The sequence below is a fragment of the Convolutriloba macropyga genome, chromosome 6 (genome assembly GCF_964194025.1).
Source record: "Convolutriloba macropyga chromosome 6, txConMacr16.3, whole genome shotgun sequence".
In the NCBI taxonomy this organism is placed as follows: Eukaryota; Metazoa; Xenacoelomorpha; order Acoela; family Convolutidae; genus Convolutriloba; species Convolutriloba macropyga.
This window is the reverse complement of record NC_134473.1, coordinates 16456508-16479791: the sequence shown is the minus strand read 5'-3', so window position 1 is coordinate 16479791 and position 23284 is coordinate 16456508. Positions and strand designations below refer to the sequence as shown.

The window sequence follows — 23284 nt, the reverse complement described above, 5'->3', positions numbered from 1 at the left end:
CAGGTCTCATTTGTTTTTTAATTAAGCTTAATTGAATCTTTTCAAGGGTTTTAGTTATCTGCTAATATTTTATTGACTCTGACCATTTTTGTTTTCAAATTTTTGATTGTTTTCTGCATTTGTTGCTACTTTTGCTGCGTGGTCCCCCGTTTTTTATTTTGTTTTAATTGAAGTTGGTATTTTCTTTCCATCTTTAGAGTTTGCGAAAGAAGTTAAAGAGTTCGGATTTTTTTGGCATGTTTCATAGCTTTGATGTCACTTAATTTCAATGAAATCGTATTAACAGGTTTTTGCCAAATGTTTGTTGTCGTTTTACTTTGCCTCTCAGTGGTTGGGTCTATAAAGTTGACGTTTGCTGTCTAGACTCACACTATGTCTAGGGCGTTCGGAATTGATGTTGTTGGACATGATAGCTTTGATAGTCCTGAAAGGAAATAATTTTGTTTTTAGATTTTTGTAGTGTTGTTTACTTTCGCGGACGTCTTTGTTTATGACTTCATTGTCGGAGGCTGTTCTTATAAGGAGGCTGATAGCGTTCTTATAAGGAGGTTGTTCTTACAAGGAGGCTGATAGTCCTCTGTTTACTTAGTTCTTTGATTTGTAATTTTGGACCGGTCCTGGTGGTTATAGTGGTATATAATAACCTCTAATAACTTCATTTGAAGCCCCATTAGTGAATGTAGTTACCCCCGGACAGTCTGTAATTCTCCTAAAGTTTGTTGATTATGTTTCTGTTCCGATAGCTAGTTAGGTGGATTAATTTGTTCATTTTTAAGATTTCAAATGAAAAGATGGATGGCACTCGAGCTACAAAATTGTACGAAGATTTCTTGTGCATGTTGAGTCAGTACGAACTGAACAAGGAAATATTCATTGAACCTATCGAAGCATATAAAGCGGCAGTTATTGTGTGTAAAGAAAGTGGAATCTTGATCAACCAGGAACACAAAGATCCGGAATTCAGATTGCTACAAAATGGATTAATCTGCGGCCCAGATCATGATTTAAGTTTGGTGTCCTATTTCATCAGTGTTGAATCATTTATTGTGACTGCTGCCGTTGGTCATAATGAGACGAAATTGTTCCTAAAGCTGTATATTGATAGAAATTATGGCACTGACATCGATTCTTCTATTGATTTCAAAATTGAATGTCCAAGTTTTGAGAACTCGCGTCTGGTCGATATTAACGAGCAGTTCAAAGGCATTGTTCTTGAATGTAGTGTGAAGTCAATATCCGATTACGTGAGCAATCTGCCGGCACTTCAACAAATTTTGGAAGACAGTATAAAATTGAGCCCATTCGAGGACAAAGTTATGCCCAAACTCAACGTTTCGAAAGCAAGGTATTGGATTGTATCGCATCACATATACAGTAAAGAAAAACGAAAGGACATGATATTTTGGGCTAAAGAATACCAATTGAACGGATTTTGTTTGCCAGGAAAACCAGGTGTTATTTGTGTTGAGGGAGATTCAGAATTCGCGGAAGAATTCTGGGCGAGAATCAGAAAGTGGAATTGGCAGCGACTGCAGTTAGTAATGACCGAAACCTTCACATGCTCTTGTTTTAAGAGATCGAAAAGTGACAACTCGAATGATATTATATGCAAATGTTTGCTCTTTAATGTATTTGAAGAGCTGGTTTTTGAAAATGCTCCTTCGCATACCAAGCAGGATATGTCCAAGTTTAAAGAGTTTCTCTGTGAGCATAATTGTGCAAATGTATTTGACACGATTTTTGGTTTTGGTTCCGATTGAAATAAGATTTAAGAGTAAATTATTCATCACGCGGTTATGGGCTGTACCGAAGCGGGTTTTAGTGATTATATTGCAATGAATTTTGGCAATCGGTACCTCTTAACCGAATTCAAATCTGGAGTTTGCTTGGCCAAAGACGATTTTGACCTCATTAATTTGTTCATTGTCGTGACAGTAAAAAGTCAACTGAAAAAAGATCACGTCGTGGGCGACTTGTTACCTGATTTGATCACATTTGCTGCAAAATAAATCACCTTTTCAGCGGCGGTGAAGTGAGGAAATAAACGCTGAGTTTCAAAATGTTCAGCCCACTTACTTACTTTTTTCTGACTGTCGAAATCATTGCTGTGTTTTGCATTATGATGGGCAACTTTCCTGCGAAAACCCTTCATCTTTATCCTCTGTATATGGTGAGAGCTGCAGGGGACGATTTATTCTCCGTGTTCTTTTGCAACAGTTGCATGGTTAACAGCAGCGACTTCAAAATTGAACTTCCAGATTCATTTTCTGGAACTTTTGGCATGTGGACGGGTCGAACTTATTACACCGGAGAAGGTAGCTACGACCGGAATGAATTCGATGATCGGATTAATGCGGTTCGAGTATTCCAAATTTTCAGCATATTGCTTGTTATTGTTGGGTTCATGCTACAAGTGAATGAAATGTGCCAGAATAAATTCGAAGACGACGGAGAACAGGAACCAAGCGCAGCTTATGAGTTTTACCGAGCTCAGTATATCATCGCGATATTTCAATATTTCTGTGTTCTTATATGTGCGTGGATTTACACCTCCCTTATTCAGCTAGATTGGATATCTTGGCCGCTGGGATTGTTGATCATAGGGGTTTGCATGAGCATTCTAGCTGTTGCAGTTTTGACAGCTCGAATAGCGTCCCCTCCTCGACAGGGAAAGGGAAACAATCGAATCACCGGAACACCATTAGTGCTTTTACTAGTCGCCATCGGGATCGCGGTTCTCACTCTTCTGATGTCATTTGGCTGCCTTGCGAGCTTCGAACCACCGCGGCCGTTTTACGGAGACCTGGAAATCTCGCAAACTACATTGTCAATCCTTGCGAATAGTTATCCGAATACTTCATATAAAAATGCAGCATATGCGTTTTTCTCCTTACAGTTGGTGATAAATATTTTAGTTGTGGTACTGACATCTGTTATGATTCTTATGACAAATGAAGATGTTATTCGACGCTTTACTTATGCGGTTCTAATTGCGGTAATGGTGTTGTACTCCTTCTCTTTGGGAACTACCTGGATCATATCCAGAGCGCCGGCGCTTTTCGATCCGCTGATCTACAAAACTCGATATAGTTCCGCTTTGGTAATTGAGGCGGTCAAGTTCGCTTTTAATAACTGCCTGATGGCGCTTGTTATTGCGGCCTTTGTTGTAAATCCAAAAGATCCGGATCAGAATAGACTACACAGGCCGAATGAGTATGAAGACGACCCTTATGCTGACGATGAAGGAGGGCCACCGTTTGAAGTTGGCGAGGGTGACTATCTGGTTAATAAGAACTTCAACCCAGGTCAGCCGGAACAAGAACCATGACGCACTTTTCGACTACAATATTTAATATTGCAAATTGATTATCGGAATAGTTAGCAGTATACGAGAATGTGCCATAAACGCAAAATTGAAACTCTGTTAAATTTCTGTTTTCAATGTTTAATCGAATTCTTGATAAAAATTGATTTTGAGCTCTTTCTAGAATTGCAATTTGATGAAAATGTATCATCCAGTTCATTTAAAGTGTAACTATTGTATGACATTTATTTTACAAAGATTTGAAAATGTATGCAAATATAGATTCTTCTCATAAAGCTTACAAGGAGCAAGAAAAAAAGTTGCAAAATAGTAAAGCGAGTGTTTATGCTTATAAAATATTCCTTAAGAAAAGTCAACATTCGGATCAGAAATTTAATTACAAGAAGGCTCGTCCATGTACGCTTTCACGCATCTAGCTCAGACATTCCAGTTATGCATTGCCTTTATCAACCTTTTATCAATTCAAAATAACTATTAGACACTACATGCCAACTTTATTTTTAAAAAAAGAGGAAGGACAAAGTAACAACCCAGCATCACAAACTAAACCAACAGAACATTTACCAAAAACTTCAGGAAAACCAGTGTTGTCAAAGACAATAAGCAGCGGAGATTCGGTCATGTCGTGAAGCTGAAAATATCAGACATTAGAGACAACTAAACTACCACAATAGCATTGCATGACAAACTGAACTAACCGCAAAAAAATTTGCCCAAAACGTCATTTCTTTTAATGAAAACGCTTTCAAAAGGATCCAAATCAAAATTGATCCTCAATGCCACTTGCAAACAGTTTCGACAAAGCATAGTCAAATAAAATGTAATTAATAATATTAACATTAACTGAAAAAATGCCAGGAACTATCGGGAAAATTAAACCCTCAAATATCAGAAACAGTGATTTCTTAGTCATTATGTAAATATTTGTGTTAAAGAAGCTCTCTTAACTGATAGAGAAAAAATGCAAAACTTTCCCAATTTTTTGTTCACTCAAAATTGAATATTTAGATGGCTACCTTTAAGCCATTGATTGACCTCATGAGTATTAATTGACAATTAACTTGGTTAACATAACGGTGGTTATCAATACAACAGATCAACAGTTTATGAATCTCATTTCATCGGCATTTTTGCTTTTCCACATGTAAAATGTTTGTTTTTATTCTCCCCAATTTGGTCAGGTAAGAGTAAAAATAGTAGAACTGCACATTAATAAGTTTCCCTTTTGCCGCAATCGTTTTGGCGTCTCATCATTAAAGGACCAATCTGGACTCTTCTTATTCTGAATTGGTTAAATCTGGCCAAAAAGAGCGTGTCAAAATCATTGAGGCAGACCCCTTGATCATATCTGTCGACAATGATTGCAACAGTACTGGATCAACCATCTCCCCTCCGAGCGGTCGAGCACCCAAAAAGCAAAATAGTCTACAAGGGAGCCCATGCCATCAACATTTCCGCTGATCCCCGAATAGCGGTGATTGACAACGATTGCATCAGTTTACAGAAAGCTACAGACAACCCCTGCGCTTGGAAAGAACGGTTGTCACTTAACGCAGCCAACCGCTTTAGTGTTTTCGTGAAGGTTGCCGATATTCCACCAAGGACTTCAATTGCAAGGGGAACAAATGTGACTCCCATTTTTGCGCAGTTATCGTCGTGGAGGCAATATTTTCTTTAATCTGCCGAATCAAGCGCGTATCCTGCCTTTGTTGCCGCATTAGTGAGAGTTGCATTGCAGCGACGAAGTAACGGTTACATCAAATGCAGCAGGTTTCCCCGCTTTCCAAGTCGGGACAAAGATGTCTACGTGGCGTGATTGGCTTTCTGGAATGAGGTTCTTTTTTCCACTACTGGTGAGAGATTCGCAGATGAGCAAGCAGACACTATTTTATCTCGAATCTGGTCATGTCTTGCAATTGCGTCTCCTCGACTGTGACACGCAATGGCATGATCCCCATAGATATCAAGAACTCCTGCTTTACAAAACGGGAACTTCCTTTCGGCGTCGTAGACAGGGACACCCAACCTGTGCTTTGCACTAAATTTAAACTCATTTGGTACCATATGAAGCCCAAAGTCTAATTAGCCAAAGCATAAGTTCGCGCTAATTTCAAAAAATTCGAAGTCGTCAATCCGGTCTGAGACGAGCTCTACCTGCACAATCAATTTCGACTTAAAACTAATAAAGTTGAAACAATTGCACCTGAACTCTATAAATATTATGGAACAATGGGCTCAAGAACGATACCTTTGAGCTGCTTGTTAATATTGATCAGACGCGAGATCTCAAAACTTGAACATTCAATTTTTAAATCAATAGAAGAATCGATGTCGGTTGCATGATTTCTATCAATATACCGCTTTAGGAAATTTCGTCTCATTATGGCCAACGACAGCCGTCACTATAAATGATTCAACACTGATGAAATAGGACATTAAACTTAAATCTTGATCAGAGTCGCAGAATGATTCTTTTTGTAGCAATCTTAACTCCTGATCCTTGTGCTCTCGGTTGATCGAGATTCCAATTTCTTCGCACAAAATAACTCTGCTTCATATTCGTCAATAGGTTCAACAAGTACTTCCTTATTCACCTCGTACTGACTCAAAATGCACAAGCAATCTGCGTACAATTTAGTAGCTCGAGTGCCATCCATCTTTTCATTCGACATCTAAAAAATGAGCAAATTGAGCGGTTGGCTGTGTTAAGTGACAATCGTTCCTTCCAAGCGCTGGGGTTGTCTGTAGCTTTCTGTAAACTAATGCAATCCTTGTCAATCACCGCTATTCGGGAATCAGCGGAAATGTTGCTGGCACGGGCTCCCTAGTAGACTTTTGCTTTTTGGGTGCTCGACCGCTCGGAGGGGAGATGGTTGATCCAGTACTTGCAATCGTTGTCGACAGATATGATCAAGGGTCTGCCTCAATGATTTTGACACGCTCTTTTTGGCCAGATTTAACCAATTCAGAATAAGAAGAGTCCAGATTGGTCCTTTAATGATGAGACGCCAAAACGATTGCGGCAAAAGGGAAACTTATTAATTTGCAGTTCTACTTTTTTTACTCTTACCTGACCAAATTGGTGAGAATAAAAACATACATTTTACATGTGAAAAATAAAAAATGCCGATGAAATGAGGTTCATAAACTGTTGATCTGTTGTATTGACAACCTCCGTTTTGATAACCAAGTTAATTGTTTTTAATGAAAGATCTGCTTGCAAAAAAAATTCCGTCTACCAAGATCAATGAATATAACGGACAGACGTCGGAAGAATTGCTCTCAAACGTCTAATTGGATCTCGAATCTATTACAGTCTGTCGGGAGGAGGGGGGAGTAACTACATGCACTAAAGAGGATTCAAATGACGTCATTTGATGTCATTATATACCACTACAACCACTAAAAAATATAGCATATGAGGAGCGGTCCTGGACTACAAATCAGAACTGATTAAATAGAAGATAATGCTTTCAGCCTCCTTATAAGGACAGCCTCCGACAATGAAGTCATAATAAAAATATTCGATAATGAAAAAGTCATACGAATACTTCCACGAATGTAAACGGAAGACCACAATAGTCTTAAAACAAAACTATTTCATTTCAAGACTACGTTGACTTAGTGAATTTTGGACAGCGAACACCATCTGTAGAAAACCACAGAGAGACGAAAAGACAAATTTTTGGCTAAATCCGTTTTTGACGACTTCATTGAAAATAGGTGGCATCAAGGTCATAAAACTTGCAAAAAAAAACACTGAACTTTTCGACTTCTTTCCAACAATCTATAGATAGAAATCATTTACCAAATTCAATTTAAACAATAAAATGGAGACTTCGTAACAAATAACTTCAAAAGCAGACAACAATCAATAGCAGACACAAGTTCTGAAAACAAATGTCAGTCAAATAACATTAGCAGTGAACTGAAACCCTTAGATGGGATCAAATTTGCCCAGTTAGAATTAATGATACAACTAAGTTGGTTTTTTTTAACTAACTATGAAACAACAAATGAGCAAAATCCCAAAAATATGATAAACTTCCTAAAACAAGTACAATCAAAGTCGTGAAGACTTTTAACATTGAAAGGATTAAATAAATTCAAACGTGACTCATTTGGCAACCTGGAGACATTTTATTAAACAGAAGTGACAGCAAAAATGGAACATTACGTAAAGTTTGAAAAAACAGTGTTTTCAAAAAACAAGTCATATTGACATGAAAACGTCGAAGAGTTTTGAAATGAAAAATTAGATTAAATTTTTAAAAAAGCCGAAGAAAAAGGAGATGCATCATTAGTCAAGTTCAGGAAAATCGTTAAATGTGAAAAGAACTTTATTTTGATCAAATGATTACTCATTGAAGGCTTCTTAGAGCTGTCCATAAAAAGGACAGAGAAAGAGATATATAAAAAGGACAGAGAAAAAGGAAAGAGATATAAAATAATCAAAAAAACGTCGACAGAGGAAAGATCCAAAATTTGTTTAAAACTTTTGAAAACAAGTAGTGTCGAATTCGTTAAAAAGTTTGATTTATGTTTGAACCGTTTGATTTGAATTTCAGTGAACCTGAATAGAGAGCCATCAAGACCACCATTAACCAGACTAAATATTGAAACAATGAAAAACCGGCAAAAAAACTCACACTTACTTTAAGAAAAAAAAAACATTTTGCTGAAGATCAATTGATTGCTTTTTGTTTGGTTGAAACAGCTGCAGCTGTGCACTATAAGGACACAATTATCACCTTCCAAAAGTATTCTTACAGAAGATGAAGAGAAAACATAGAAACGTAAAATAGCCAAATGTGAAAAAATTGCTCTGAATAAACAAAAATCTGTTTAAAGACTTTTTCCAAATTGACGTCAAAGTTTGAAACCATGTCATGCTTTATATCTACTCAGTTTTCACTTCTCTTTCTACTTCAGCGTGATTAGAATTACTAATCCGGTTTGATTCCTAATTGACAAGAATTTCAAAAAACTGTGAACAGATATTTAAAAAAGGAGAGCGCACCAATAAAATTAGAATTATTTAAATTGTAATACTTATAGCCGGACAAGTCTTGAAATTTAATCCACAAAATTGAAAAAAATATAACTACTGTATCTGACCAGCAGATCAATTGAACATTGCCAGAACAAAAAGAAAAACAATCAGACGTTCAAAAACTAAAAACATCAAACAAACTAAAGCATATAACCATTGCTTAAGCTCTTGCAGCTTTTAACCTCGAGACCAAACTTGATTCATGTAAATATACCATAAACTCCAGGACTAGCTTTGGAAGAGGTTTATTGGCCAAATAAGATAGAGAAAAAATTGAGAAATACTTCAAAATGAAAGTAACAAAAGAACTTAATTTTGCTATTCTGGAATGCTTAAAACCACTGAAATCTGTCCAACAAACCATCTGAAAGACGTAAACTCATTGGCCCACAAAGAGCAATAAAATTAGAGAATAACAAGAAAATTCAAAAAATTGAAAATAATTGCAAATTTTAGATAATTGTTGCTAAAAGTGATATTAATCTCTTCAAACCATTTCATTGTCTCAAAAGGCTTTTCATTAACCCTATTGCAAGCCTTAAAAAGTTACTTTGGCTCATAAAGATTGACAAACTAGGAATATGACTAAAAGTTTTCAGAAATTTTGAAACAAAAAACAAATTTTAAAAAAATTTTGCAAAATTTCGTCTTATTAAAAAATTCAACACGATTCCATTGCCCCTAGCAACTACGCAACAACAAACTATCAAATCTTAGAGGAAGTTGCCTTCCCACTGAAGCAAGACTGAACAAAAGACAAATATTTTTGAAGGACGTAAGAAAAACAAAATTTATCAAAAAATGCTAATATTCGTGACATTTAAATGTTAAAATCGTGCAATTGCCACTAAAAACTAGCCAACCCAATTTTATGCCCTAGAAAGTTTCATTAGCAAATAAATGTCGGTAAACTAGGAACATAGCAATAATTTTCGGAAAAATTGAAAAAAAAATTCAAAATTTATCAATTGCTAAATTTTTTGTAATTAAAACGTTGAAAAAAATTCTGTTGCCACTAAAATGTAAACAAAAACCTAAAATCAGAAAATCTAGGGGAGGTTTTCATGCCCTCCGAGGCTTTAACATTTCAAGAATTACAAAATTTTTCCAAAAACTTGGAAAAATAACAAAAATTAGTATCGTTTTTCGTGTTTATGTTTGCAGTACCAAAACATATAGCTCAACTAATGCTCGTAAAAAACAATTATATCTTGCAAAAGACCTTCATCAATTTTGGCAGACGCCAACCTAAAACTGATCGAACAAAGAACTCAAAAATAGAAGAAAAGCCAGAAAAATTGCACCGTTTTGTCTCAAAAACTCTGACGAGTTACCTATTTAACCTTCCTTTAAAGCATTTCCAGCAGCTGCACCACTATAAGCACTTGAGAGAATACAAATCTGGCATGGGGACTCTAACGATACGTAATGGCCTCTGGACCTTACTAGTTTATCCCGTTTTGAAAGATCAAAAACATGAAAAATGTGTGAAAACGTCTTCCGAAAGAAACATAGGAGGAAAGGTCCTGAAAATTCAAATAATTGAATAAAAAACTTAGAGCTACTGTATCTGATGAGAAGATCAGTTGAAAAACGCCAGCCAAAAAAGAAGAAAAATCTTAAAACTTAAACTAAAATACAATAAACTGAACATAATTATAACCATTGCTAAAACCTGTTGAAGCTTTCACAATGAAGCCCAAATTTGATCCAATTAAACATACCCGTTTATCCATGCACAAGTCTTGAAAGAGATATTTTGACCAATAAAGATAGCAAACAAATCGAGAAACCTTACAAACACTTAAAAAAGTCAGTATTGCGAAATGTTTCTTAATTTCGCAATATAAAATGTTTAAAAAGCACTTTTTTCTCTGAAATCTTTCCAGTAAATTATCTGCAAGTCATGAAGAAATATCATTGGCCATTGGCCCGTAACGATTGATAAACTTAGAAAAGGATTAAAAATTTGAAAACAATGCGATTTTTAATGAAATGCTGCTAAAGTTTTAGATAATAGTTTGCTCAGAACAATTTTATTCTCGAGAGAGGCTGTTCAGTATCCTATTTTCAAGCCTTGAAAAGTTGCATTGTCTCATAAACATCGATAAACTAAGAACATTGCAGAAATTCTCAGAAATTTTGAAAAAAAATGAAATTTAAAAGAATCTGAAAACCATTCCATTGCCCCTGCAACTATGCAAAAACAAAATAGCAAACCCATGAAGAGGTTATTCGACCATTGAGACCACAAAAGTTTAAATAAAATATAACTGCAAAAAAATGAAAAAAATGCAATTTTTTTATCAAAACCGCTAAGTTTCATGATACTAAAAAGCTGAAAAAGATTGCAACTCACAGCTACGCAGAAACCTATTATCAGATATTAGAGAAGTTTTTTGGCCCTGTTTTTTTGGCAAAAAACGACAAAAATTTTGGACAAACTTGATAAAAATTCAACGCTGTTTTAAAACTTGGTCAAATTTTGCGACAATAAAATGTTAAAAAGAGTTTCGTTGCCAATAAAAAAGCAGTAAAATTATTATCAAACCCTCAAAAAGAGATCTAATGGCCCTTGAGACTGAAAATCTCAAAAGTTGACAAAAGTTTTTGAAATACTTGAAAATAATTGAAAAATTTGGTATCATTTTTCGTGATCGTTTGCATTACCAAAACGTAGAGCCCAAGAAATAGCAATAAAAACTTAATTGTATCTTGCTAAAGACCTCCATCACTTTATACAAACGAAAGTTTAAGAGTAGTTCAATAAAAAAACTGGAAAAATGGCGAAAATAGGAAAAATTGCAACACTTTGAGCTCAAAACTCCCAAAAAATCTTTTAACCTTGAGTTGAGGCTTTCTAAGCACCTGCACCACTCTAAGCAATTGAAGTACTACTGAAGCCAGCTTCAGGTTTCTTTTGAAACCTAATTCCCACTGGGGTTACCTGTTTATCGTGTTTTGAAATGTCAAAACCTTGAGAAATGTGCGAAAACATCTTACAAAGAAAAGAGCGCCAATACAATCCAATTCTTGGATTGTAAAATTTAACAATTTCGGCGCACTAGCAGTTCCTAATTACTAAACATTACAAACTAATCTGCTGGTAACATCCAATGTTGGAATTCAGTAGTCATCTTAGAAAAACAGAGGTAAATATTCATGCTTTTTCAACTGAATTGCGCGCGTGCCTTCCTTTTTCTCTCTACGTGGAGAGAGATTTTTGTTCATTCAAATTTTTAAATTTTGATCTCATGACTTACCTCACTCTCAAGAATTATTTCTTTACTCCGAAAATGACCTGTTTTAACTTAATTGAAAAAGATAAGTTCAAGTGAACGCGTGTCACTCTAATTGAAGTTTATTTGGGAGCTGCTAATAGAAGCAGCCACAAAATTAACAGATTCCTAATCAAAATACAACAACTCAGCATTCGATAAAAAGAACCTTCTTTTTGGTCTGTTTCTTATACTCATTTTGCGACTACATCTTACGAAGCAATTGCCGCTATTTTCGAGCAATCTGCCAGCTATGTTGATGTATAAATAAAAAAAATGAGGACGAACTCTTTCAACTCATGAAACTTTTTAATTGCACAGGCGTTAGATGAGGTAGTTCAATTGAAAATGGGTTTGGCTAATTACTATTTTTTCTTTTATCCTATTTTTTAAATTTTTGCTTGAATTTGCTAAAAATCATGCTAAAAACAAGACAGTGCTTGAATATCAGTAGTCAATGCTCAAAATTCTCGATGAAATAAAAAAAAAGTTTTTTTAAAGGCAGGAAATAGTTAGTTTTTACTATTCAACATTTAAAAGCAAACTAATTGAGCCCTTCATTCAAGTAACTCTATGCGCCTGTAGGAAGCAAGAAAGAGACTTGATAACTACAAAACTTAAACTCGTTGGAGCAACAAGCAAATTCAATTTTAATTTCAAATATTATCTTTTGTAAACAATTAATGAGATTTTTGTAATAGCCTTTTTATTAACTTGATTTTGAAAAGAATTTAAAAGCGTTGAACATTTTTTATGAAAAAAGTACTGATCTTTACAGCTTTCAAAACTACTTTTTTAAAATGGAAACTCAAGTAGATGGTTTTGTGATACTTTTCTCTTAGTTCGCTAAATACTTGCCATAACACAGATTCGTGAGTGCGACTTGTTCTTTTGCGTTCTATAAATACAATAAATAAATGGACGGTTCAAAAGTTTTCAACTTTTTGTATTATGAAAGCGTCTGACAAGCGTTCAACTGCAGGCCATGAGAACTATAAAAAAGACATGACAAGGTTTTCTATATCTGAAGTTAAATTTCATTCTTCAATTATTTCAGAAAAAGTTCCGAAAAAAAGAACAGCTTGTTTCCAATTAAACTGATTATCTTAGTGAAATACCAAGCAACAACACTGGCTTGTCTATTAATTTCATTTTTGGTGTTAAAGAATTGCAATTAAAATTTCACGTTTCTGGTGTCGTGTGGAAAGCTTTTAGTGTCACGTTTTTTTAAGATTTGTGAAACTGAATGTAGAATAATTTACAAGGCGAACTGGCACGCACAAAACGTTCAAGCTGCGTAGTTAGTTTTTTCAGATGGTACAATTTAAATTAGTATTGGTTTTGCATATGGACAATAATAGAAAACAACTGGATAAAATCAACCTATTTTCTGATATGAACATTGGATCACTCAGCTAAAACAGAAGCCTTTAGGTTGATTGCGTTGATATATGAATGTCGTTATGAAAAAGGTTCATGTGGTGTCACATTTTTTTCTTTTATTTCTGAAGTAAAATAATTCCAAAACATTCAGCATGTACAATTGCAGTAGGCATAAAATTTGCTATTAGCTCCCATATTTGAATAAACTTTGCTTTAGCAGAATTTAAACCGATGCTTAAAAGGCCAGAAAATTGGACAAATTTAGCTAAACATTGTTAAAAGAACGGTAGAAAAAACAGACCAACATTTGTAAAAACAGACCGAAAGTATTCTACAATGTGGATAAACAATTTTTTCTTTTCGGTTTTAAAAATAAAATATTTCCCAGATGATGTTAAGTTTTAGCAAATTTAAGCGAAATGACGCAAAATTTTAATAAAAGATTGAAAAATTGAACAAAGAAAAGCCGTAAATTTTGACCGATATTCACAAGATTTTACCTCATCGAAGTTTCTACTCAATAACTCAAAAACTAAACTAAAAGTGGACACTCGACTGGTTTTTTTACAGGGATACCATTACAGGGGTAAGAATCGTCTTTTTTACGTCAATAAAATAGAAAATTAATGATCAAAAGAATCTGTGATCGTTCCTTGCTCCTCTAGAGTGGTAGAAAAAATGAAGCCGGGGCAACTTCTCTTATAGTTAGGGTCCAATGCACTAAAATCATCTTTTATATCGATATAAACATACATGCTTCTATTAATTCCAAACGTGTTTTGGTTTATTCCAATTTCAAAAAGCATCAAATTTTAAAAAGCGACAAAACTTGTGATGTATATATGAAGTAAAGATTGCGTTGCTTTTTCTCATTGCGAGCAGAATATGGCTCACACTTTCTATGTTTTATGTTTTTGTATGCTGAATGTCTACCAATATACGCCAAGAATTCTTAATTGATCTTGAAAAATCTGTCATTAAAATGAAGTTATCTTGAATTAGATCTTATGATTTTCTACCTTTCAAGATTAATTGCATTTTGTTTATTATTCGCGGTATTGAAAGCGGCACTCTAGATATCTACTTTCAATTAATTCAGGTTATGAATGCGTTGCTAGCTTTATCTTAAATTTTTCGAACCGGGTAATTGAAGCAGGTAATAACTTCAGGCTATCACATGTACTCTGAATGGTCCCAAGTACCTTAGAGGACTTCAACTGCTTGATCATATTTTATCTTATCGTTGTTGGTTTATTTGCTGGCCTCCTTTGATGTACTATGTATTTCATTCGCATTAAAATCGTATCTCAAGAGAAATTAAATTAAATGAGAATAAACTGACAGTTGATAAAATTTTTTGAGTGTGTCTCACTTCCAAGTTGGCTATGGTTCTCAATTCCAACTCTTGGGTGGGCTTCACAGCAAAACGATGTATTCTATAGGCTCTCAGCTTTTGAACTATAAATTATACTAAATTATACAGTTACTAAATTATACAGTTATACTAATTTTGTTCTGTTCCACGCAAACAATTTTTTCTGAATTCGCGATATTTTGCTAGGAAAAGTGTAATATTTTAATTACAGTTCTCAGCGTTGATAAACTCGAGGAACAAAAGGTGACTTCAGCATCTTTAAGGAAACCTGTTGAGCATTTCATCAACTGCTATCATCACCACAACTGCAAGTGTAACACAAAGAACTCAAATCCTTGTCAAATTGTTTTACCGTCAAAACAAAGACTGAATTATTTACAATTTTTTTACGTTTTTCAACTGTTAGGCTAAAATAAAAGTTACGGAGTCAGAATTTCGATAGTATATTCTGCCCACCAGCAATTCATTGAGTATTTCACTTTTGTTCTGGTGTATCGTAAAGACTTACTTTTTCTTGTGATCAGTGATATGAGTTGCCGCAAAACTGATAATTGTCTTTTTAATCCACAATTAGCATTGCGATGGACTTTTCCAATCTAATCGACATTTAGGTTTTCTCTGAATTCGGTCTAATTCACAAGTTGTTGACCATCCAAGCCAAAAAGATTAACAAAGAGTCAGGATCTTTGAGAATTGATTTTATTTCATTTTGTAATACAGCAGCGTATTTGTTTGTCTGAATGAATTCCATATTAACAATTTGCGTCCAAATTACGACGCCAAACATCGTGAGACACTCTTTTATATGCTTCACAATTAAAACTAAACATGTTATTGAGTTCAACAACTAGTTTTGCGTCCACTTTTAATATTTTGATAATTTGATTCAGTTTGGCTTGTTTGTCGCATTAACTTTCATTAATTAATGCGTTGAGTCAAAATCTGTGAAAGTTTGGCACTCGAACCAGTGACCTCCAAATGTGCGTCCAGAGCACACACTACTGCGCCACGGTGATTTTAATTTTCCGACTTCAAAGTTTTCTTTCAAGATCAAAGCTGCACTTTCTTTTTGATCTGTCTAACGAGCGCTTTGTGCGGGACTGTTTTGTCTGAGACTGTTTTGTCTGTTTTCTTCGGACAATTTTGTCTGGGACTGTTTTGCAATCTAGAACTATTTTGTCTGGGACCATTTTGTCTGGGACTGTTTTGCCTGGGACTGTTATGTCCGGACACGGAGAATTGTAGTGCAAAAAAGTAGAAAAGTCGAGTAAGTGTACTTGAAAAATCGGAAATTCGCCTTGCAATTTTGATTTCAAAAAGTTTTTGTTGCCTCTGCCATCAGCACTGTTCACTTTTTGGCATATTTTCTATTGAGCAGTTAATTTATGGTAGTTTCTTTGTAAGTAGTCAACATATTTTATGAAAAATTTGACGTTATCGTAATTTTTAGTTTGAATTCTCAAATCTTCAAAATACCCAATTTATGTGTTATAAAAATTACTTATGTGAAAATTACTGCTGTGTTTTCGAAAAGTTTTTTAAAAAGATCTCTAGATCATCGAGATCTTTTGTCTGCTCACTGATTCTGGGAGTTTTTGTGTGGATGTAATAGAGGCCAAAGAAATGAGGTTTTAAATTATTTTTGGTGCGTGCTGTTTCTGAATATCTCAAAACTAATCATTAAAATCAATTACAATTCTTTATCTTGTTGACGCAGTAAAATTTTGCAACAGAAAACGCTGTTAATGTGCAAATATGGCGTCAAAATGTACAAAATTTTTTGATTGATTTTTTGTTGGAACATGGTAGCCCCCATCAATCAACTTGACCGATTTCTGTGTCATATGCCCAGAGGAGTTCTTTAGGTCTCAAAGTTAAATCACGACATATGGAAAGTTTGTACTTGGAGATTGTTATTTTGTAAGGTCTGGACTCTAATATCAATGTAATTTTTGATACTTTGAAATAAATGGATATGATTTTTGGAATTGTTTCATTTGCGACACATCCCCCAGTACATTATGCGCCCCCAGCTACAGAACACCCGGTAATTATTTGATAGTTTTGCGTATGGAGCCTTATGTCCCAAGTGAAATTTGTTCATAGTGATCAAAAACTTTTGAATTCACCATACAAACGAGATTTTGTACGGTCCAATCAACATACTTCTTCTTGTTAAATTTTAATAAATTTTTTTAAATTTTCAAATTTTAATTTTAGTTTGAATAGTCATATTTTCTGAATTACACTGTCAAGTCTCGGAATTACAGTCTTGCACTATTGAGTGGTTATGTATGAAACTATAATATGCTTTTGACAAGTAACTTCCAGAAATTAAAAAAAAGTACGCCATTACTAACTACGGTTTTTTGCTGTTAAGATTGGCCAAAGTCTCATAAAAGCTATTAATAATAATAAATTGTTTCCAGAGTATTGATTAGAAAAAGAAGAAACTTGCTCTTTTACATTTAGAAGTTAATATCGAAATTCATTAATGAATTAAAAACTCCAGGCGAACACTTTTAGGCCAAGGTTGGCATGTTTTCAAGTATCTCTAGCGAAAGAGATTGTACACATCAAAGATTATATGTAAAGATTATGAAATTTTTCTTGCTACATTAAAAAAACGAGTTTAGTACTCGGTTTGTTCTTAAATTTTAAACCAAGATAGCAACTCATCGTTGTCAATAATATATAATTCCAAAAACTTGTGACAAAAGTCTTTTACTTGCCGCTTTGAAAGATCAAAAATCAATTGGTCAAAATTGGGGAAACATTTAGCAAGCAATTAACCATTTTACGAACTTTTGGTTGCAGTGAGAAGTTGACAAACTTGTTCTTAAATAAACACAATTTGCGAGAACTGTTTCGCGCATTTGTTATTTTGGGAAGCTCTTCCCTTGAAATACAGTTTTTTAAAATTGGGATTTAACATTCTTTTTGTATTATTTTTATTGCCATCTTGCGTATTTCATACGGGCGGAGCTCTGATATATTATAGAGTAGCGGTTCTTTCCGCTAACTTGTTTTGGAGTCAAACCTTTTTTTGTATGTAATGATTCTGGCTATTCTTTTCACTATTTGATTCAGGGGTTTGAGTACTTGATTGCTTGTGTTAGCGTAAACTAAAACTCCGTATTGAATTACTTGTTGTACATACGTTAGACTTGAAATAACTGAACTGTTGTTAGGACCTTCCTAATTCGGTAGAGAAGAGAGCAGAAACCCAACATTCTTTTCATTAAATTTTCAGCATGTTCTTTAAAACTTAATTTATGGTCTATCTGCACACCTAGATACTTAAAAGTTTCAACATTATGGATTGTGTTACTGTTAATATACACCCTTTCAGACTTCTTTTGCACTCTTTTCAAAAAATCGACGCATTTTGTCTTCTCGACGTTTAAAGTCAGTCGATTTCTTTTCAACCAGGAGGCTGTTTTCGTTTTCTGAAGAATTACATTGATTTTAGTTTCATTTGTTTTGGTTTTACTTTTTCTATAAACTACAGTGTCATCTGAAAAGAGGATGGAATTTATGTCAGATTTTTCTAGGGTCAGGTCATTTATGTATATAATAAAAAGCAAAGGACCCATTATTGAGCCTTGTGGGACACCAATTTCTATGCTCCTCATGGATAAATTCTTTGAGCCTATTTCAGTGTATTGAAGTCTTCTGCTCAAATATGACTTCAAAAACTTTCAAAACATGTCCTCTTAGACCATAACTAGAGCACTTTGCTAGTAAGATTTGGTGGTCCACGGTGTCAAAGGCTTCTTTGAGGTCCAAGAAAGTACTGATCTTTTTCTTTTTAATACTTAGCCAATTTAGTTTTCGCTGAGTTCTACCAGTGCATCAAATATGCTGCAGTTTTGTCTAAAACTAAAATGATTTTCATTTAACACTTTTTCTTTATTATGGAAAACAATAATTCTGTCGTAGATTGTAAAAACTTTACTTACCACCGGTAGCAGTGATATCGGACGATAATTTGATGGATCACTTTCGTCCCCTTCCTTGAATATTGGGACTTTTGCAATTCAGGCAATCAGGAAACAAACCAAAATTTAGACAAGAGTTGAAGACTTCGCATAGAAAAGGTGAACTTGCTGGCGCAAGCAACCGTATGCAATAGTTATTCAAATTGAAAGCATCTACACTGCATTTGTTTTTCAGATCACACTAATTTTTGTTTATCTCCGTTATTATTGTTATTGGAGAAAAAGACTGTTGACATTTTTCTTTGTGTGGTTCTCACTGCGTTTAGCACTAAACTTTTCTGTAAGTTTTTTCCCTATGTCTGCAAAGAAATTATTAAACTATTCCAGTTTTGACTCTACTTCCTTAAGCTCTAGGTTTTTGGATTCACCCATTATTTCTACAGCATCAAAAAAGTTTCGAGTGTTTTGACCAGCTTTTTTATTTGTTTTTGTTTGATAGTATTGTCTCATCTTTTTCCTGAAAAGTTTCTTTACCACTTTGGATTGATTTTCATATTTCTCTTTGGCTGATGAAGATTTTTCTTTTAAATGCAATTGCCTTAAGCGATGTTTTTTAGCAGCATTTTAAAATTCGTTGTCAATCCAGTTTCTCTTGTTTCTAACAGATGGAGTTCTTCCGGAGTTATTTTGTTCAGTTCAATGTTTAAAAAGTCTTGAAATTTAATCAATGACTCATTGCAATTGATGGAATTTAATTTTTTCTTGAGCAGAAAGTTGCTGTAAGACACAATTTTTGCTCTTATTTGATTGAGAGTATCTGGGTTCTGTAATTTTGCCCATACTTGTATCTTATTACATTTTTTGTTGGAAAATTTGGTATTTTCAGAAAATAGTAATTTAAAGGCATAGTGATCGCTTACAGCTGTTTTCAGCACTTTTTGAGAGGATTTGAAATTCGTAAAAAACAAGTAACGTTTTTGAGTAATTCAAACGTATTCAACCGTTCAAAATCAGTGCACACGGGTTCAACAAAGTGTAACTATTTCTACTTCTGAATTTAGATTCAATAGTCATTAACTCCCGGATAAATACTTTTAGATGCCTTTTGGAAACAACCAGAACTTTATTTTAAAACAAACATTCTCTCACTCTCTTCTCGCAATTGACATTTATCCATATTAGTTCCCGGCTGGCAGAGACGTTTCAAACAATTTTAACAGAGCACTTTTTTGAACTTAAACCAAACTTATCGTTAATTGCGTTTCCAATAAAAACGATGTGGCGCGACAATCAGTTAATGCTCAACTAACAAAGCCCTAATGAAACAAATAAAAGAAGATGCGAAGTGTCAGAAAGTATTCACAGTTGGAGTTCAGCTTCAGATAGATTAAAATGAACTTAACTTCTAAATTAAAAGGTATTAATCCCAACAAAATTCACGAGAACCAATTGGTTTGACGATCTCTGATAGCTTTAAGGTCATTAACTTCGAAGCAGGGCTTCATCTATAAACAAAATTTGTTTTCCTTTTGACTGTAATTTTCGACGTCAAGCTCAGCTACCAGATTATGTACAATTTTCCCAAACAAAATATAGAAAAATCGAAAAAAAAGAAAAAGATCGGTTAAAAAAACTGATTACGTAGTCATTTACTTCAAAAACTTTTTATGTTAAACATTTAACACTGAAAAACATGAATGCAAACCATGATTTTTTGCCTGCTCAACAGTTGTGGTGAGTCGCATACTTAGTCTATTAAGGCTCTAAGAGAGCTGCTCAGCAACTTAAGAACCTCCGGCCTTCACCTGTTTATCTCGTTTTTGAGGACAAAAATTTAAAACTGTCAGACCAAAAAAAACATTAGGAATAACATAGATGGCAAATTGTTGGACAATTTTTGAGATGTTCCAGAGAAAAAGAATGCCAGGGCCAACGACAAAATTTAATGGGGTTCTTGTCAAAAATTATGCCTATTTAGAAAAAAAAATCAATTTTTTTTTTATTTCAAGCAATATCACCCTCTAATTATCTAGTTTTGATTACTTCTATTGAATTTTCTTTAAGCTTCAGATAGAAAAAATGAACTCAACTTCTAAATTAAACGGATTTTACCCCAACAAAAGTCACGAGAACCAATTGGTTTGGCGATCTCTGATAGCTTTAAGGTCAAAAACTTTGAAGCAGGGCTTCATCTATAAAAAAAACTTTGTTTTCTTTTCAACTAAAATTTTTGACGTCAAGCGCAGTCACCAGATTATGTACATGTCTCCCAAACAAAATATAGAAAACTTAAAAAAAGAAGAAATCGGTTTTTAAAAAAACTAATTACTGTCACTTACTTCATCAAATATTCATTTTAAACGTTTTACACAAAAAAAAATGTGATCTGTTTTATAGGCATTCGAAATTTAACTAGCATTAGGAATCTTTCGAACTCTTACAGAAATCAGAAAGGGGAACAATATCCCGAAAAACGACATATTAACCTAAAATCTAATTAAATAGCTCGAAACTCTCCAAATTAGCATAAACTATTGAACTCCTAAGAACGTCGGAACACTGCGAAACAGATTCATTTTTTATTATTGCCTCTTTTTGGTTGTTAGTAGAAAACGACCTTATCATCAAAAATTCTTATCGGAATGAAAAAACCAGGAAGTTGATTGAAAAATTTGACTAACTTCGAGAACATTTTTCACAGTACAAATTTTTGCTGTCGAAAACAGTTGTATGAACAAAAATTCTTCTCTTATTTACTCTCCGAAGTTATTCAGAGTACGACCGATGCTAAATTTTTGCGAATTGTTCTCCTTCAAAATTTTTTTAAAGCGGCACTTCTCCAGCACCCACCGATTAGTAAAAATACGTCATCGTTAGTATTATTCGAGTCAGAAAAAAATCAGCACCTCAATACGATCCAAAAAGACTGCGTTCCAATACAATCTTATTCTTGAAAATCAATTAACGCTACAATAACAGCCGGCTGAGACGACGGTGGCTATTAACTAAAGATTCTAATCTACGAACACAGAAAATAGTTCAACGAAGTGACAAAAAAGCAATAATTTGATTCAAAAACTGCTGCTAACAACCTGAAAGAAATTTGTGGTCCTAGAACGGCCTTCAATTAACGATCTAACTGCTCTGAATTTTTCTGCGCCGTAGTGGCCAACGCAAGTACTTAGATTGATGCTAATACAACTTAGTTGTTTTCCCGTGAGATGTTGTATCGCTACTAAAAGACGTTTTCTTTTGCGGTGAAGAAAACCGCAAAATTAAATTGTTGAAAATTTGTTGCGACAAGGGATTCTCTGCTGTCTCAAGTAACTCGAACAACTTCTTTTTTTCAATCTGTTTTATACATGATGTTAAAAGATAACCTAAAAACGTTAGGAAAATTGCGCTTGCGCTCAAACAAATAGCGAGTGGTTGACTCCGTTAAAAGCCAATTTGACTCCGGTGAGCGCGAAGTGTGCCTTTCGGCGGCGGCGGGGGGGGGGGTAGGGGTGAGAGGCTGACTGTGCGGGAACTCCTACGACTAAGAGCTGCCCTTCAAACCATGAATTTTTGTCCGCTCAACAGTTTCGATGAGTCGCATACTTAGTCTATTAGGGCTCTAAGAGAGCTGCTCAGCAACTTAATGATCTCCGGCCTTCACCTGTTTATCTCGTTTTTGAGGACAAAAATTTAAAACCGTCAGACCAAAAATTACATTAGGAATAACATAGATGGCAAATTATTGGACAATTTTTGAGATGCCACAGATAAAAAGAACGCCAAGGCCATCGACAAAATTTAACGAGGTTCTGGTCAAAGTCTATGCCTATTCAGAATAAAAATCAAAAAGTTTTTTATTTCAAGCAATATTACCCTCTAATTATCTAGTTTTGATTACCTCTATTGAATTTCCTTTAAGCTTCAGATAGATAAAAATGAACTCAATTTCTAAATTAAACGGTTTTAACCCCAACAATATTCACGATAAACAATTGATTTGGCGATCTCTGATAGCTTTATGGTCAAAAACTTCGAAACAGGGCTTCATCTATAATGAACTTTGTTTTCTTTTCGAATAAAATTTTTGGCGTCAAGCGCAGTCACCAGATTATGTACAATTTTCCCAAACAAAATATAGAAAACTGAAAAACGAAGAAATCGGTCTTTAAAAAATTAATTACCGTCATTTACTTCATCAAATAATCATATTAAACATTTTTCACAGAAAAAAGTTGATCTGTTAAATATGCATTTGAAATTTAACTAACATTAGGCATCTTTCGAATTCTTACAGAAATCAGAAAAGGGAACAACATGCCAAAAAATAACATAATAATCGAAAAACCCAATTAAGTAGCTCGAAACTCACCAAAATAGCATTAACTATTGAACTCCTCTGAATGCCGGAACACTGCGAAACAGATTATTTTTTCATTATCGCCTCTTTTGGGTTGTTAGAAGAAAACGAGCTTATAATTAAATTTTTTTATCGGCGTGAAAAAAGCCTGACGTTGAATAAAAAATTTGACTAGCTTCGACAAGAATTTTTTACACTACACAAATTTGCTGTCGAAAACAGTTGTATGAACAAAAATCACTCTCTTCTTTACTCTCCGAAGTTATTCAGAGTCAAACCGACGCTAAATTTTCGCGAATTGTTCTCCTTCAAATTTCTTTTAAAGCGGCACTTCTCCAGCACCCACCGATTAGTAAAAATACGTCATCGTTAGTACTATTCGAGTCAGAAAAAAACAACACCTCAATACGATCCAAAAAGACTGCGTTCCATTACAATCTTATTCTTGAATATTAATTAGCGCTGCAATAACAGCCGGCTGAGACGACGGTGGCTATTAATTAACGATTCTAATCTACGACACAAAAAATAGTTCAACGAAGTTGCGAAAAAGCAATAATTTGATTTAAAAACTG

At 34.3% G+C, this 23284-nt stretch overlaps 1 protein-coding gene across 1 annotated transcript; it reads left to right on the top strand.

Moving 5' to 3' along the window:
• Window positions 1-469: 469 nt before the first annotated feature.
• Window positions 470-3583, top strand: LOC142341526 (uncharacterized). Its single transcript, XM_075392525.1, has one exon. The coding sequence runs from the start codon at window positions 792-794 to the stop codon at window positions 1758-1760; it is 969 nt and encodes a 322-aa protein (XP_075248640.1). The 5' UTR covers window positions 470-791; the 3' UTR covers window positions 1761-3583.
• Window positions 3584-23284: the final 19701 nt, after the last annotated feature.